At 40.7% G+C, this 17,490-nt stretch overlaps 1 protein-coding gene across 1 annotated transcript in view; it reads left to right on the top strand.

Annotated features, from left to right (window-relative positions):
* Positions 1 to 1,740, top strand: part of LOC139815032 (uncharacterized) — a 133,557-nt gene extending 131,817 nt beyond the window's left edge. Inside the window, exon 4 of the mRNA XM_071781621.1 lies at positions 1,638 to 1,740. Coding sequence (XP_071637722.1) covers positions 1,638 to 1,687 — 50 coding nt within the window. The 3' untranslated portion in view covers positions 1,688 to 1,740. The remainder of the gene's footprint in view (positions 1 to 1,637) is intronic.
* Positions 1,741 to 17,490: the final 15,750 nt, after the last annotated feature.

The raw sequence follows: 17,490 nt of genomic DNA, 5'->3' as shown, positions 1-17,490 counted from the left end.
AAAGAGCCCCGACGGCGATACTTTCTCGGAGCGGCGGCCACTATCGGCCACGTTTCTAGATACTTTTCGTCGTCATCGTCTAGCGAATTTTCCTTCCCCATCGTCCGGATTTTCTATCCCAGTGCTGATCCGCTCGGCATTTTTCCTTCGGAAGCGTCCATAAAGGGAGTCGCTATCAAAAACTCCGCTACCACCGGGAGCTTCGTCTTTTCACGCATGAATAAAACAACCGGATTTAATATATATTTCGTGGTCACATGGATGCCGCGGAGCTTAGAACGTCCGAGAAACGATTTCCGTTGCGTTTCACCGGCTCGAGAGGCCGTACAAGCGGAAGTTGAGTACCACTACGAAGATCTACGAATCTCAGACCATACGAGCTGCTGCAGACGACGGTGCATCCCTTATCGCGAGAAGGAAAAACGTCGCGAATTCCCAAGATCCATTACCATGTAAATATTGCATCGAGTTGCCTTTCTCAGGATTTTACGTCCAGTCACATGCATTATGCTAGTTGTATTTTAATTCGTGATACTTCCAATGGTTATGTACATTATTTCTACAATAATATTTTGGTAGAAATACATGCAGTATGCCTATATAGTATATATAAAATAATCGCCTTACGCATTCAGAGACAAAATCTATTTGTAACGAAAAATATATCAAGATACTAATTAAATCTTCCCAATAAGTAAGGAAAGATAAAATACGCAATTTATCATTTCATGTCTCTTTTTACGAGATCAGCTATATATCTGTTTTGCATTTTGCGAGTTGCAAATCAAAATATTCATGTATATCTCTACAGAGAGATGCACGCCCAAGGCCTTTCACTTATGTTCTTATTTCCGGTACCTTATTTATACTACCTTTGATCCTGCATTTCCAGAGGATCATGTATAACTGCAAACATTCCATGTATTTGCAGTACGCAGTTTATTTGGGTAGATTACTTGCGCGTGGATTACACAAGGTTAGTTTATGCGAAATAATATGTGCGCAACACGAAGGATCGCGTGTTTAACTAAATTCTAACATCTCGGTTGTTGAAGCTGCACTTAATTCCAAAGTATAACAGAAGGAAAGCGTTAAATCGGTTTAAATCGCATAAAATCCCGCATGATTCTGGTGAAAAATAAATGTGGTTATTCACGGGACGCTTTTTTTTTAAATCGGCGTTATCGCGTCGATGACGTCAATTTTGACATCTAACGTTATTTTTAAGTACGAACCTTTAAATATACATAATATATAACATGTCTTATATGTATATCTGACATCTCTCTAACAATAAGTTAAATTAGGCTATTTTGAATTACGTAAGATTTACCTTAAAATAAGCTGTAATATCTAATATTATTATTAGTTAATTAACTATCTTGTATTATTATTAGTTAATTGATAATATTATTTCTTGCGAGAAACCTTATGATACTCCTTATAGCATGAGAAATTACAAGATACGGTATCGACCTGGATATCTTCCGAAGTTTTGTTTCGGTCTATTTGTATTTCTGACATTTCAATATAATTTGATAACGTTCCTAACACATCTTGCGTATTCCGAGGTCGATATCACGAAATTATTTGTTTGTCGATACGATATTAATACTATCTATGTTTCTTTGTTTCAGGTAAGGATCTAAATTTCGCCAGTAATAACGCGGGTGAGTGTTACCTCTAACAATATATAGTTATTACTGCATGCGCCAGTTCTCGATTACCAATTGTTCGCCGTGTTGACGAGAGTGCGCTAGAGTTTCCGCGCAACTACGTGCCGTAATCGACATTAACGATCGGTGCTTCCGAATTTTGGGAGTTTCGTTATATTATTGACGGTCTACCGGCAGCAACAATTATTTGCGAATAATACAAATCAACTCGATCGTAAATTCGATCCATTTTAGCATTGTGCTCAACGCCACAGTGCCTTGTTATTCACGAGTTTCTATATGCGACTTGTAATTAATAACGAGAAAAATCGCTCGATTTCATTTGACTTTAATAATTTTAAAACAATCTTTATGCACGCATAGAAACATACGTATTTATCTGCAGCTTCTGTTGCAATCACTAGCAATGTCCTCAACAATACCGTTACGTTGATCGATCAACACTGGAAAAAAAAATACTTGAAAATTTATTTGTGGAATATAAGTATTATTTCACAGAATAAAATTTTACTTGTGGAATATAAGGTTTATTTCTGTGAATATATTCCACAAATAAATTTTTAAATATGTTTTTCTCAGTGAAGAGAACTTGAAACTGTCATGCTAAGTCTGTCTGCTTATACGCAAGATACTACAATAGTACTATATTCGCGTAACCTTTCTCTTTATCCCAAACTTGGTGCATTTCCGACCCCGTGCAGCAAACTCATCTTCGACCTCGCCATGGGAAAAGTATCGATTCACCTAAATCCCGTATAATTCACCAAAGATTTCCGTGGCCACGTGCTCTGTAGGTTGTTGAGATTTGGCAAAGGTAGAAGTATTCTTCCGCAAAGCGACCATCTGCCGATGACGAGAGGTTGGTCTTTCGTGCGGGGAGAGAAGAAGAGGGACGAAGGAGTCCCTCTGAAACTAGAAGAAAGAGAGAGACCGGAAGACTCGCGGAGGGTACCGCCGAGATAAGGACGGCAAATTGCAGGCAATCTGGCTGATTAGGCTCCGGGATAGTAATCCCGGAGATCCCGATGCCGGGGCTGTCTGTACCGCCTTATTCTGCAACTGCCTTCGCCGCAGTGCTGGCCGAAGAAAAGAGTACGAAAACGGACTGCCGAGGGAGGACTGTCGAGCGGGGGAAACGACGTTCGTTATATCCGCACCGCGCGCGCCGGGAGATTAGGATTCTGTCGGGGAAACCCGGTGGAATTGCGGAAAGAGGGATTTCTTTTCATGCGCCAGATCGACGATACGTTTACTCGTACATTACTCTCATACCGTCACCGCATTCTCTCCGTTTCTCCCACCGCGTTCTCCCGCCAGCCATTCTCCTGTTCTTCGTTTCCATATCGCGATTTGTCTGATAGAGCCATAAACTTCTTTTGCGACGGTTTATCACGGAACACGCCGCGAAATCACGACACGTTCGTCCGTGAGAAGTCCCATGAGATTCACGGCGAGCTCTTGTCATCTTCCGTCATTCTAACCGCTCCTTTCTTCAAGCTCAGAACTTACTCAAATAAATAAAAAAAAAGAGGGACGCGAAATATATTTTTAACGATTTCACGCTGATATGGTAATCTATATATATAGCGAAAATAAGAGAAATCGAAACTCGCGAGTGCTTTCGTCTTTGGGGGGGACGGATTTACATGGCGAAGGAACGACAGGCTGATGGAGAAGCGAGCTCGCAAATAAATATATATATATATATATATATATATATATGAAATTTGCACGCACATACACACTCGCGGCCGAAAATGTATTGACCGCGGCGAGCGGCGTTCGCGCCGCGAGAAAAGTCGAGCGCGCGTCGTATCAATTTTGCCGGTGCCGTCGCCGTCGCCGAGTTGCCATCCGCTTTTTGCTCCCCAGCAATGCATTTAAATTATTTATAATGGAGCTGCTTTTTCAATCTACGTCAGCGAACGGCCGTGTGGACGGGAGAAGAATGGCAGGAGGAGATATATACGGTCGGCACGAATTAACGTCGTCTACTCTGGCCGATCTTTGCTTACACATATATATATGTATATATATACCGTATAATACTTGCGACTCGGTTATGAACTCAAATTCGCGCGCGATCGAGGCGAGAGTCTACTATTTATTAGCAATTAACATATCAATTGATACGGAAACAAAGCTTGCGTATTTCGATAACAAGATGAAGAAAATAAAAAATAGATCTAAAGATTGTGTGTCACGTTTTTCACAAAAAAGTAATCAAGTTCTGCACGTGTAATTTCGGCGACAATTGAACCATTGTTCCAGAAAATAGAGAAAAAAAACTATATACCCATTTCTTCTTTTTCTTTTTCAATAGTTTTATAATCCGCTTAGAGAAATAATAGAAGCTATTTTAATTTCCTTCTTTTTTCCCTCTCTCAAAGAGATTGTAATCTTTTCTCTTATATATCGTGTTACTATATTCCTTTATCATATATACTAACAATAAGTAAAAAGGGATCAAATTTAATTTTTATAAGTAACATTTTATATTTACTTACATTTCGCGAAAGCCGGAGGGAGGGACTCTTATTTAGGATATAAAAGACAGGATAATGCCGTAAATAATCAGGACACCTTGCAGTAAAATGGACGTTTAAAAGGTGCATTTTCTTTTAGGTATTACTCTCCGTAATCCAGAAAGTCAAGGATATTCTTTCTTTCCTTCACTCTCTTTTTCTCTCGCTCCCTAGCGCGATGTGAAAAAGATTATAAAATCTACGCGAAATTCTATTACCAATTCTATTGGTAATAGAATTTTTGGAAAAAGAGAAGGCTGAGTACACGCGGGAGATGCCGCCTCAGCCATGTCCGACGTGGGATTATCGGGGTCGACAAAGGGATTTTAAGGGGATGACGTGGGATTGGATCGCAAGAGGTGCACCGCGAGGCTCTCGAGAGCCTCTTTGTGTCTCTGCTGTAATTATTATTTGCGAGATCGTCGATCTTCAATGGCCCCGCAAAATTGCATCCTGCAAGAAGTACGTACAAGTGTCAGGTGCTGCGAGCTCAGTTCAGTTAACGAGTTTCATAACTTGTATACTATTTATTGTTTATGTGTAGGTGCGTTTTTCTTTAAACTTATAAAATAATATCTTTAATTTCACCTTAATAATTCAAGATCATGAAAAATTAGATTTTACATTTAGAACGTTTGAAGAACGTTTATAACATTCAACTACATAAAAGCTTCTCAAGTGCACGCATTTGCATATGTAGGATATTTACAATTTTAATACAATATATATATCCTATATATAATAAAAAAATGAAATTTTTAAGATATGCTTACCAAATATATGAAAATGATAGCTTTATGTTTTAATTTTATTTTGTAAAAGTTGGTGTTGTCGAATCGTTTAAAAATTTTATTTAATTTTGTGAAAGTTTGCTAAAAACCGAATCTAACTATTTTCGCGTGAAACCCTTCAATTAATGCAATTAGAATTAATCAGCCGCGGCTCAATTTCTGTTTTTTTTCTTCTGCCGACTGCCGACTTCTGGCGGCCAACCGACCATGCGCGTCAGTTTCGAAAAAAATACACGCTTACAATTTCTCGTTTTCGGTGGTCGGTTTAATTAGAAAGCAACGGGCGTTAAAGCAAACGAGCGCGCGGCACTGTGCAACTTTTTCTTTTTGTCGACCCTCGCAAACATCGCCCCTTGCACATTCGCGATTTTTACTTTGAAAAATTAATTACAGACGTCGTGAGATGGTGACCAGCGTAGTCGGCGGAATGTTTTCGAAATGTTCCTAACCACAATGTTCCCATTTGAACTTAATTCTAAATTTTATCAACTCGCGATCGTGTTCTCTTGTACGTTGATTTGCGTGGCGATAAAAGCTTAAGTAGTAAAACGGCCGGATAAAGCAGCCGCGGAAATACTCGCACAGTGTTCGACACAGGAGTTTCCGATCTATCTTTAGATCTTCGTGTTGCAACTGATTGTGAGATACATTTAATCCACGCTAAGCTTTTTTTGAAAGATGCGAATTAAACGAGAATTATTGCGATACTTTAATTTCCTATATAACGCATTGATATCTACAAACAAGTAGCCGCATATTTCAAGCGAAATTATTTCGTGGCGGATTAAACTGAAACACGCGAAACGAAAAGAACGTTATGACATTTGCAAAAGTAAAATAGAGAGAGAGAGAGAGAGAGAGAGAGAGAGGGGGAGGGGAGAGAGAAATGAAAGTTGATCGTGCGCAGATAGAGTGTATTATAGTTTGGCCGGAAGCAGGCGAGAGTGCTATTGGCTGCGCCGTATCGTGTAACACGATCGCAAAGGGTCCGCTTCCTCCCTCGCATGCCGGTGACATCGAGCGGATTTGTAGGGAATTGCGGAAAGTGCAGAGCGCGGAAAAAACGGCAGATAAAACACGATCCGAACCACCTGGCGGTATAGGAATAGGGTGAGAAAGAGAGAGAAAGGGGATCGGAAAAGGGCGGAAGAGCGGTGAGCGGGGGGACGTGAGGCGGGTGAAGGGTCAGCATGGGCGTATCGGTCGAATTATCGAGTGGTACGTTACGGTTTTATGCAGATTCGCCAGAAACGTCGGGGCAGTTTCGGAATTAATGGCGGTCGGACAAATGTTTCGCGGTTTTTCTGCTGAATTATCGTGCCCCCGGGCGCAACATAACGCGCGCGGTGTGCCGTGTGAGTCGCGACATGCATACACGTACACACATACACGTGCACGCGCAGTGATGTGATAGTGCGTCCCGCGCGCGTGTACGAACATCGCGACAGGGTACGCGTACATGCGCCACCGGCGGAATCGGCTTCGGGTAATGTATACATTACATGCATGGTCGCAATGGCACACTCGGTTACAAATACCGGTATAATGCGACGGAATACGCCCGTTTTTATCTGGAGCTCTCAGAGTAGCTTGAAGTCCATGAGCAGCACGATACAAAGTATTGGAAAGTTGAGCGATAAAGTGGTTTGTTCATTTAATTCTAAACTCTCAATTACAATGGAAATTTCTTCGCGAAAGGAAAAATTGCGTAAGCAGATAGACTTTTTAACTTATTCATTTCTGGTGACACAATATAATGAGTTTTTAATTTTGGATATTTACATATATTGTACATTTTGTTTATTCTTGTATATTTATTATTTTTTTCTCTTCTCAGTATTGCTCGATTCTCAACGTCGTCCCTTTGCACATATCTGTGCGTTATTATTATTACATATGTGTCTAATTTTATTTGGATTTATATATATACATATATCTAATTGTTATATTTTTTATTTTTGCATCACGAATAACATCGTTTGGAGTTAATCGCTTCTGTAATTTTTTATTATGTGTATCAAAAATTGTATTTTTATTTTTAGTTAATTGTTTAAATATTCATTCTAAAAGTGTGCTATAATCACACGATGAAAATTTTTATATGTATAATATATATTCTATTCTGAATGATATATAAATGTATATGCACATATATTAATATAAGTATTTAAATAATTAATTAGAAAAAAGAAATATATAAGTGTACCTATACGTATAAATACGATGGGTTTTAAAAAATTTTTCTGACAAATCTACTATTGAATACTAAAAAAAAGTGTGAACTTCAAAAGAATACTTGCGACAAAAGCGTTTTGATAGAAAATAATGATTTTTCCAATTTAAAAATTACCAGGTCACGATAAAAACGTAATGTTCAATTATAACGAGAACTGTTAAATCGGTTTACTCGAAATCAGCGCACACATATGCAGCACGTCCCAAATAGAAACATTAAAATATCGCGGATATAGCGAGCGAATTTCATCGAGATAACATCGTTCGCTTTCACCGATCAAGTCACTTAAATTAATTTCCGATCCCTTTTATCCTGGAACTGCGTTAGTGAATCGCGCGTATTACAGGATATACGGTGGCGCTCCAATAGCGCCAAAAATCGCCTATGTATGAGCATTACCGGTAATGTATTACTCATGTACGCAGTGGATATTTCGCGCAAAACCACCAAAGAAGATAACCACGAGAGATGCACACATGCTATCGTCCTACGCACATGAATAGATATTGATAATGGATTATGATGCTGATAATATATATATAGCGGTACCACCGCCACTATATACGCTTCTCTGCGATTTATTTTTTGATACATCATCCTCACTGTCCTCGCAACGAAGCGTATCTCAGGATATGGCGCAGTTTTTCTTTTTTATCAACATTAACGTTGGATATTTTTATAATTAAACTGGATTTTGAATTCAATGAAAAGCTCGTAGAACAATACCTTAATGTAGCACATCCTGAAAATTAATTAAAACCGAAAATTCTATGCGATATAAGCCAGCTTTGCTCGCTTATGACACGGGAATTACTGCGAACCCGACTAACGTTTTCTGATTAGAGTTTTCGACTTCAATCAATTTGCACAACACTGTTAAAGCATTATATAGTGATTGTGGTATACCTCGGTAACTAAGGAACAATTGTTTCATGATTTTCGACCGTAGCCGCGAGAATATCATAGCTGGAACTCTCTTGCCGGTGTGTGTATGTGTTTGTCAATTGGTTCGCCGCATACTTCGACGATTTGCAATGCGCGCTCGCGCGGTTAATCGAGACGGCTCGTTGGGATGGAACTTAATTCGCGCTAATCGCTCGAGCTTGAATTAATTCTGGTTTCCTCCTCGTTCCTGTCCCTGTCTCACCCTCTTTCTGCTAGCGTTTAATTCAATTCGTCGTCGACAATCAAGCTTGAGTATTCTATACCGGAAGTTTCCGCGTCCCTTCCTTCTATTTTAGCTATTCTCTCTCCTTCTATTCCCCCTTCTCTTTCTCCCTCTCTCTCTCTTCCTGTATGTGCGTTTCTCTTTCACTTTTGTTTCTACTTTACTTTTTTCTATTCTTTCACGTCTTACTTCTCCATTTTTGTTCCACTCACCGCTTCTAGTTTCCTTCGCATCACTTCGTCCTATTCTCTTCCCGCTTGTCGTGCAACTTTGAGTTTCGTGTTTCCGAGCGAGGGTGAAGATCAGGAGGAGGACAGATGTGGCTGCTGAGGCTACCGGTGGTGGCAACGTGGTTAAACCGCGTCCGGAATTACCGTCACGACTAGTCTAAGACTTCCCCTTACGCGCGTATCTTGCATCGTACACAGATTTAACACATACTTTACTGAATTCTAAGAGAAAGAGACTCTGGTAACAGACTGGTGCATTACACCTTTATTTTAGTTCAGTTCGTGTACACTGCATCGCGTGTCGCCTTTAAGTCAATGATAATTTCGTAAAGAATCTGAGAAACGCTACGGTTGCCAAATAATAAGCGAATAATACGCAGATATTTGTAAGTTCGGTAAAATCCGTCTTTACGTCAGCCGGATCTATATCATAAAATGAAGGATTTAGTATTTTCAATATTACAATCATCAATTAACCGACTGGAGAGCGGCGTGATTGATCATCGTACTGTTTACGATTCTCCAAGCCTAAGCCACGGAACTCCGCGGTCGCCGCACGCGGCGTGACTGACCGTCTCACTGTGCACTGGTCGCTGTCACGTCGTCACGAGCGATCGGCATACTCTGGTAGCGCGGCCAAATCGATGTTATTGCACCCGCCGCTCGAGTGAGGCGTGCCTTTCAATAAGCCTTCACGCGAGCGTGTAATGCCACGGCCTATACAGGATCTGCTTACTCACATCCATTTTGATATTAACATCAATTATCTCGTTAAGGCGGCGCGAAACCGAACATGCGCGTCACTGGACGTTCAAACCCATCGCGCGATTAGGGAAGGAGCTTCGTTAAGTCGCGATTGCCGCGAAGATTATAAGATTATGATAACGCAAAATCCGTTTAAATTTTTTCCTCTGTTTACGATAGATTGCCGATACAGTTCCGGATTTGTATAATTTCTCTTTCGCGGCTATCACACACACCGGGATTAATCACTCCTGTTCCTATGGAAACACCGGATAGGCATTGACGAGAGAGTACGTTTGTTGACAGTTCTATACATTTTTTTTTTTCGACAAACGGCGAGTATTTAGGGATTACGCGTTGCAATATGTTTATTTGAAACGCGCGATCCGCCACCAGTAGAACTGAAAAACGCAACGATATTTATTCTGAAAAGCGGGTTATCGGCAATCGTAGATTTATACGTCCGTGCATGCAACGGACCGATAACTATTCCTCTAACAGTTAAAAATCTCTCTCTTTCTGTTTCTCTCTTTATTTCTCTCAGAGTCCCTTGGTGGCGCAATATTTATATAGAAAAACATTGTTCATCCTTGTGGCAAACTGTTGCCATGCTATTTTTCATCCAGATGAATGCCAGTTGCGCCGATGAGAGTCGAAGGCCCGCGCTTGATATATTTTTTTAGTCTTGGGCAATTTATAAAAGTTCACTGTGTTTTTCATGCGAGCGCTACAAATCATCATTGTCAAAATTGTTTGTGTGTATATATACATATATGTATGTATAGAACGCGATAAATCGTAATACTCGCGTACACGTAATGGAATAAAAATCATAGTTGCATGGTCGTCGTTCATTTTGTTACTGATGACAAACGTCACGAATTACAATTATTTTGAAGAAAAAATAATAGTATTATATGACGAAATAATGATTTGATTTTCTAATCGTTTTATTAATTGATTATAAATATATTGTATCGCCGAGACGGAGCAGTAAATATTTTATAGAGGATGTCTCGCACACAAGCGTGCTTATGAAAGAAATATAAAATGTAAAGATTGTACAATTGTGCAGAGATGCAAAGATGAAAATCTGAGCGACTGGAGAATATCTCAACATTTATTCTTCTGAACCTCTGAGTTATTATTTCGAAATTCAGGTCGTGAAATTCACGTTTGATTTTTCATAGCTGCCGAGAAAAGTCATCGGAACGGACCGATGAAACGGATCGTTAGTGACTATTTTCACTGACGACCGGAAATCCGGCTCGGCCGGTTTCACGCGGTTTATTTGAAGCAGGTATTATCGGGGACTCACGTGTTTTCAGCACGGCGATTCTTCAAACGGGCGTGAAAAGAAAACGTATGCCGGTCGACGGACGCGCCGCAGAAGTTACCGGGATATCGACCAGATTTAGAACTCCCCGAGACGGCGAGAAGATTCGCGTATGTGTCCCGGAAACGAGATGCCCGACCAGCCCCGACCCTCTAGATCCGCCACCGGGGCCAATCTCGATCTTGCGAATTTTGTTCGCGTCGCGCGATAGATACGCAACTTCTCTCGGCTCCGCTTCTCCTACAGCGATGGAATCGAAATACTACTCTCGAAAGTATTAAGAAAATTGGGGTGTCGAGCGCGCGACCGATATTATCCCGTCGAATGTACTCGGAAAGCGTGTAACAATTTCGATTTTTCTCCCTTCCTCACTGGAGACCGTGTCCTATCGAGGATGTTTGAAAATTCACCGACAGACCGCGTACCTCCTGCGGTTTTCTCCATCAAATTGGATTCAATTTTTCCTCGACAAAGGTCAAACGCGAAAAGATTGCGAATAAACGCGGCTTTTCCCCCGCAAATTTATTTATTTATACAATACATAACGAATCCGTATTGTGATTATTTCGCTTCGAATTTACGACGGGATCGAACAATGCTCGACGATAGCATTAAATAAATGGAATATCGAATACGGTCGATATTATTCCATTCGAATGTATTGGAAACGTGTAACGATTTCAATTGACTTTGGCATCGACAATGTCGGATCGCAGCGATTTCCTCGATCTCCAGCTTTCGAGACTCGTGCTCGATGTGTATTCGATTCAACTGATGGCTATTGACGATAGCAGGTAAACTACTCTTAAAAGCGTTTGATCTGACAGAATTTATCAATACTGAGAAATATATAAAAATGTATACGTTAACAATATCTCATTTTAGAATGTTCTTTGCATTTAATAGGACTACTGACATTATCTTAAACAAGTAATTTAAACAACAGTTTGAAAGCAGTGATATTATCGAGATCGTATACGTATTTTCGGTAGACAGAAAATGATAGAGGAAAATTTTCGCTTAATTTGCAGCGATTCGTGGAACATGAAACGAGCTTTTCGCGGTATATTAAATTTGAGGTAGTTGTGTTCCTGAACTGGGCCATCGATATAACTGCGAAACGGTTGCGCGCCTCGTGAAGGAGAGAAGCATTTTAAACTTTCGATCTCCACCAACGCGGCTGATCCGCCTCTTTCTGTACGATATCATGAAAGTGCAATTATACCGGAGCTGGGGCAATCTAGAGTGCTGCCAATTAATTGCAGCTTGCCGAGCTTTTTTATTGCGCCGTCTCACTGTCATTTGTCCCTCATCGGGCGATCTAAATAAGGGTTGGTAACGTTAGCCGGGCTTGATAACCGAATATCGACCACGCTTTAACGAGCTCTCAGAACACGCGCACCTATGACGTGTCGCCGTCGCTTTATCTGCTTGCTTCAGGCAAGATCGACGATGCTCGATGTGGTAGCTACATGTGTACCGCACCTTGTAACGCACGGTTTGAATTAAACTACCACCACTCGCGAGAGCGGGTAACATCTCATTCCTTGTAATACGCACATAGAGCGACGCAATTACGTGCCCGTAGAATTTAAAGGCGCGTCTATTGTACCGTATTATTTCACACAATATTCCCGCGGTGAACATTCACCTGAGGCCGCAATCACGTAACAATTTGTAATTACGCGTATTTATATTAAACCATCGATTTATTCCATTAATATGTCATTAATTATCGCGTAGCTTAGCATGTAAAGTGCAACAAAGCAAATGAACTGTAACCTGAATTGTATCAATGTGAAATGCGCGCGTTAAAGCTTTAACGATTTTAACGATATTGTTCCAGAGATGTTAATTGAAATAAAATATGGCAGGGATGGCGTTTCTCGGAGTGAGGAAGCTTAACATGTTTCTAACGGGGATCTCTGGAGCTTTCACGGGATGTTCACAAATTCAGTCATCCGCGATCGCACGCGTGTCCGAGACAATTCACTTGCTCCCTCGAGTATTTACAACGTATCACATTTTAGGGCGTAACGCGCGAGAGTTTGCTTTCGCACACAAGTTTCCTCTTCAGACCTGCGGTCTTATTGCGAGCCTAGCGATACATCTGATCGTACATTACAAACTTTACTCGTAACTAATGCCACGCTTTGCCATGCGTTTGTTCAGCAAGAGCCTAAGACCCGGGTTTGCCGGGAGGCCGCACCCGTCGAGAGAGTAGCTCGAAATTTCTGTTCCGCTCTCGTTATTAGCTTACGAGCGTACAGATAGGCGGCGTGTAATTGACGAAGTCCTGGAAACGGAATGTAATAATGTTTTGAGGGGAAACAAATTTAAATATTTGAAATTTTTTGCGATTTTTAAGTAGGTTTATTGCATACGGTATCCAGTACAAGCGTTGCAATAGAAATATAATGTATCTAAAATAAAATTGAGAGGTAAAAAGAGACGGAAGAAAAATTGTATAATTATCTTACAATGTCGTAAAATATTCATTTTAGATAGTCATAATTCGAGTCATAATTTGATAAAGGTATTATACATTTTAAATAAAATTGAAAGATAACAAGTGAAAGAAGAATTGTACTATAATTATGTTACACTCTCTGTCATAAGAAATCATCCACTTTTCAATTAGTCATTTAGTTTAAATGAAAAATTTGATGAAATATCCAATAGCTGGATATTTCATGTATCTATCTGAATAAGAATTGTTACATTGTCGTGAAGAATAAGTCACTCTTTTTCGACAATTCTTCTCTGTCAAATAATTCTTTCGTGATTGTCTCTCAATTGCTCGGCGATATACGAATCTTCGCACGTCAGCGAGAGTTTATTGCGGGAATAAAACGGGGAGAAGTCTCATGAACACTTTCACGTCCACGTGATCGCCGTTTTTTGAATTCAGCCCTCCGCGATTCGGTTACGCAAGCCTGCCGGTTAATTTTCCGCTAAGTAAACGCACACACAGGTCGCGCGACCCGAGAACAAAATCGATAGTCTATTATTCGGGCTTAAGTCGCGCGATTTATGTGTACACTCCATCTTCGTGCTTGCCTCTCGAGATTCTAGTGCGCCGTTAGGTGAACACATTTCGATCTTCCGGCTCGACACTTGGGTAAGGCTCCTTCGCAAGAAGTGCCAGTGGAGGTACACACAGCTGCATTACACACCGATGTGTACTGGGAGAAATTATTCTGAAATAATGAGCTCGTATTTTACTGAAATCACACACGCACTTCCATCTCTAACAATAAGACTTAGCGATTCCGAATACCTGACAGTGCACTCAGAGGGATGTTAATTTTTTGCGGGGGGGGGGGATATATGTACCTACCAAAATAACTTAAATATCTCAGATTACAACCGCAAAGGTTGTATTTATAATAAACTGCGATTTCTGTTATAGTTTCACATTGTAGTCTTATGATGTAATATGTAATTAATATATTTAGGGTGATAATTGAATGCATAACCGGCAATCCTTTCGCTCCTCGAGATTAAACAGGTGTGTAAGAAAACGAAGCTTTTGATTTGGGTGGGATGTAACAAATCTCGAATGTATTTATTTTGATACAAGATTACAGCTAAAATATAAATTTACTAACCAGATATATGCACTCGTATATATTTGGCTAGTAATTTAAGGAAGCGTGCGAAATTTGGCTTGAAAACAAACCACTCGTGCGACCGCCATTGTTCCCGGTCGAAAGACGTCTCTAATTCGCGGCTGCGATGTTGTCTCGCGGCACCGTCTGCGGCAGAGTCTGAAGACTCGAAGGATAAGGTCCGGGGAGCATCCGATCTCAGGAACAAAGAAAAGTTGGCTACTCGGCGGCGAGTTAGCGGGGTTATCCGGCCGCGTTAACCCTTTCTCCGACAAGCTTTTCTCGGCGAAAGGGTTGCTGGCCGCGGGAAAAGGGTATGCGGGATCAGGCGTGGGATAGCTTTTATTTCTCCAAGGGACCTTGTCCAACAAGCCGTCTGCTACAATGGCGCGAAAGTTTCCATTGTGTTGCGCGCACATGCACGCCTACTCGACAATCAGCCGAGAAGCTTCACTTTTTGCCGGCTCGCCTTCGGCCGCCATTGTTCAATGATTGATGATACCGCGGCGACGCTTTAAGTGGAACAGAAGAAAGATTGGCGCGCGAGGAAAGTTTAGCCGGAAATTATGTGCACGGTAGTTTAAACGTAGACGACATTTTTCTAATAAGTCGTTGGCTTAAAGTTAAATGTTAGCCGGATGCATTAACCGTCAATCTTGCTGGTAAAGCTTTGTTCGTTTAATTCTAATTTAAATAATCTGCAAGTACACTAATTATTATTCATTATTTATACAATAAATATTGTTTAATTGTTTGTAATTACATATAATCGATTTTTTAATCTAAATTGTCAATTTAAAACCGATTCAATTTAAAATATAATATAATGTGTATTATATTATTTTATTTCGTAAATTTTACTTCCAGCATGAAAATTGCCAATATTTTTACCAATCCACATCGTCAATCAAAACATGTTATATTTATATATGTTATACATTATAGCAGTCAACCACTAATAAAAGTGACTCCTTTCATCCTCGTCATTTCACGCATTCCGGCAAGTTTTGGAGTTGAGCGCGTGTCTCGCGCTATTATCGAACATCGAACTTTCTTAATGGGGCATGAATCTTGCTGATCGGGGATTCGGGACTCATATCACGCGTCGTGCTTGCGGTTCACCCGATTTTCGGCCCCACACGCGCGTCCATCCTCCTCTGGTGTACTTACATAACTCGGCGTGAATAACGGCATGACGCCTGACGAAATGACCGTAGCGGCTTGTAACGTAATAAAACCGCCGTTAAAACTTAACCGGTAAAATCAGCCGTCTCCTGAATACGGCGAATCGTTTCTCCATCGTCATACGGGGCTCGTTTCGGATTATCCGGCATTACGGGAATCATCAAGGAAAGCAATCAGCTTTCGCGAGATTAGCCACTGAATGCAATGCTGCTGTGCGCTACCACGTCCTTTGTTTCGTTCACAATGCACTTTCTCTCTCTTCCTTTCTACTTCTCTCAGTTTTCCTCTTTGCGATTTTGATAACTCTTTGCGCGACTACTTGTCCTTCCTTGTATTACGAATTCATTTTCTCAATTTAGTCAACGACATCTCGACAAAAAGTTTAGCAATCTGAAATAAATTTTATTTCAACAAAATCTCAATTTATGACTCTCTTATTTAAGCTTTCTTCTCCTAAAAGCGCAGTAATACTTTTTTACTGGCTACGCGATTATCTATGAGCTCACACTGGAAAATTTTATCGTTGAAGCTTAAGTGAAGGAGCCAGATGAGGACGGTCGGTGCAAGTACAACGACATCGCCCGATTAAAACGGGCTGGATGGCGGCGGCTAGAGGTAGATAACGAAATGGCACAGGACTCGAGAGTCGGGAGGGAATGGGGTCGCGGTTCCGCGATTATGAAAAGTTGCCGTCATTTCAGAACGCGCGCACTGAGTCCTTCAACTTTTTTACGAGTTATCGAACTCTCAAACGTGGAGCCGAGGGTCGACATAATAGGAGGCGGAGCTAGTTAGTGCTCGTCGAGAGGACTTTATTGCCTTCGACGGCGCATTTCACCGATTATTCGACGTCTCACAATTGGCCATTCGTAATGCACAATTAAAACGCACCGTCGGAATTGCGGAAACGGGCTCTAAAGAATCAACAATTATTATTAATTAATCTTGGATCGTGGAAAATTTATATTATTCGGCAAAGATAGTTTCCACAGTCTACTTCGGAATTTTCAGTCTAAAGGGGTGTATTCTAATTCTAAACCTGTGTAATGCAATCAAATTAATCGGCTTTAGTTTTCGCCTATTATTTATGGTACGTCTCGTGGTCCAACTATCTTTTTCTGAGTATCTCTTTCTGTATCCGCGACAAGGGACATATCGACTCGTCAGCAAGAGTGGATTACATCTCTGATTAGAGTCAGTCTCAATTCAGTTACTACAAAAAGATTGACGTATATGTTTATGTCTTTGTGCACATACGTAGTCTCGGTGGTTTATACCAGCCTCCGGTCGTTGAAAATAGGATTCATTTACGTTATTAATGTAATAAGAGTGCATGTTGTGTAACTGACATATTTTAGATTATAATCTCCCCGCATACGGAAAACGCGGCGAGACGCGGGGATATATTCTGGAACTTAATATTACGTTTTGTGATTGCAGCGGATAATGCTAATTATATTACAACATTGGAAGCTTTACGGAAAACGATGATGAATATGATCTAGATATAATGATAATACAATAGTGACTTATCGTAATATCTAAAAAAAAACGCTTATCAAAATGAAATATCTAAAATGTTCAATTGTTTAACACTTTTATTTATCTTGAGAGATATTTGAACAATGCCTGTCTTATTCGACATCGTGATTATTGTATATACCTATACGACATGCGATATACGTATATTTCGGAATTACGGCAGACAGAATGTTGTCTGTGTTGTAGTATGATTAGTGTTTTAGTATGATTAGTAAATGGCACAGATACGATCGAGACGTCTGCCGCTTCGCGCGGCCCGATAATCGCTTCCGCGTGAGCGCGAATTTCCGGCTGAGGAAGGGTTGTTCAGATGCTGTTGATCCCCCAGTTGTCTTGCCGCCGCTTTGTCTCCAGCCGCGCATTTGGGCGGTATGTCAGGAACGGTAAGCAGCAGCGATAGTTTGCTTTAGTTCGCTAAGCCGGAGACATCTCGGGGACCGCGAACT

The sequence above is a fragment of the Temnothorax longispinosus genome, chromosome 6, assembly GCF_030848805.1.
Source record: "Temnothorax longispinosus isolate EJ_2023e chromosome 6, Tlon_JGU_v1, whole genome shotgun sequence".
Taxonomy (NCBI): Eukaryota; Metazoa; Arthropoda; class Insecta; order Hymenoptera; family Formicidae; genus Temnothorax; species Temnothorax longispinosus.
The sequence above is the reverse complement of the archived record's forward strand: the minus strand, read 5'-3'. Positions and strand labels throughout refer to the sequence as shown.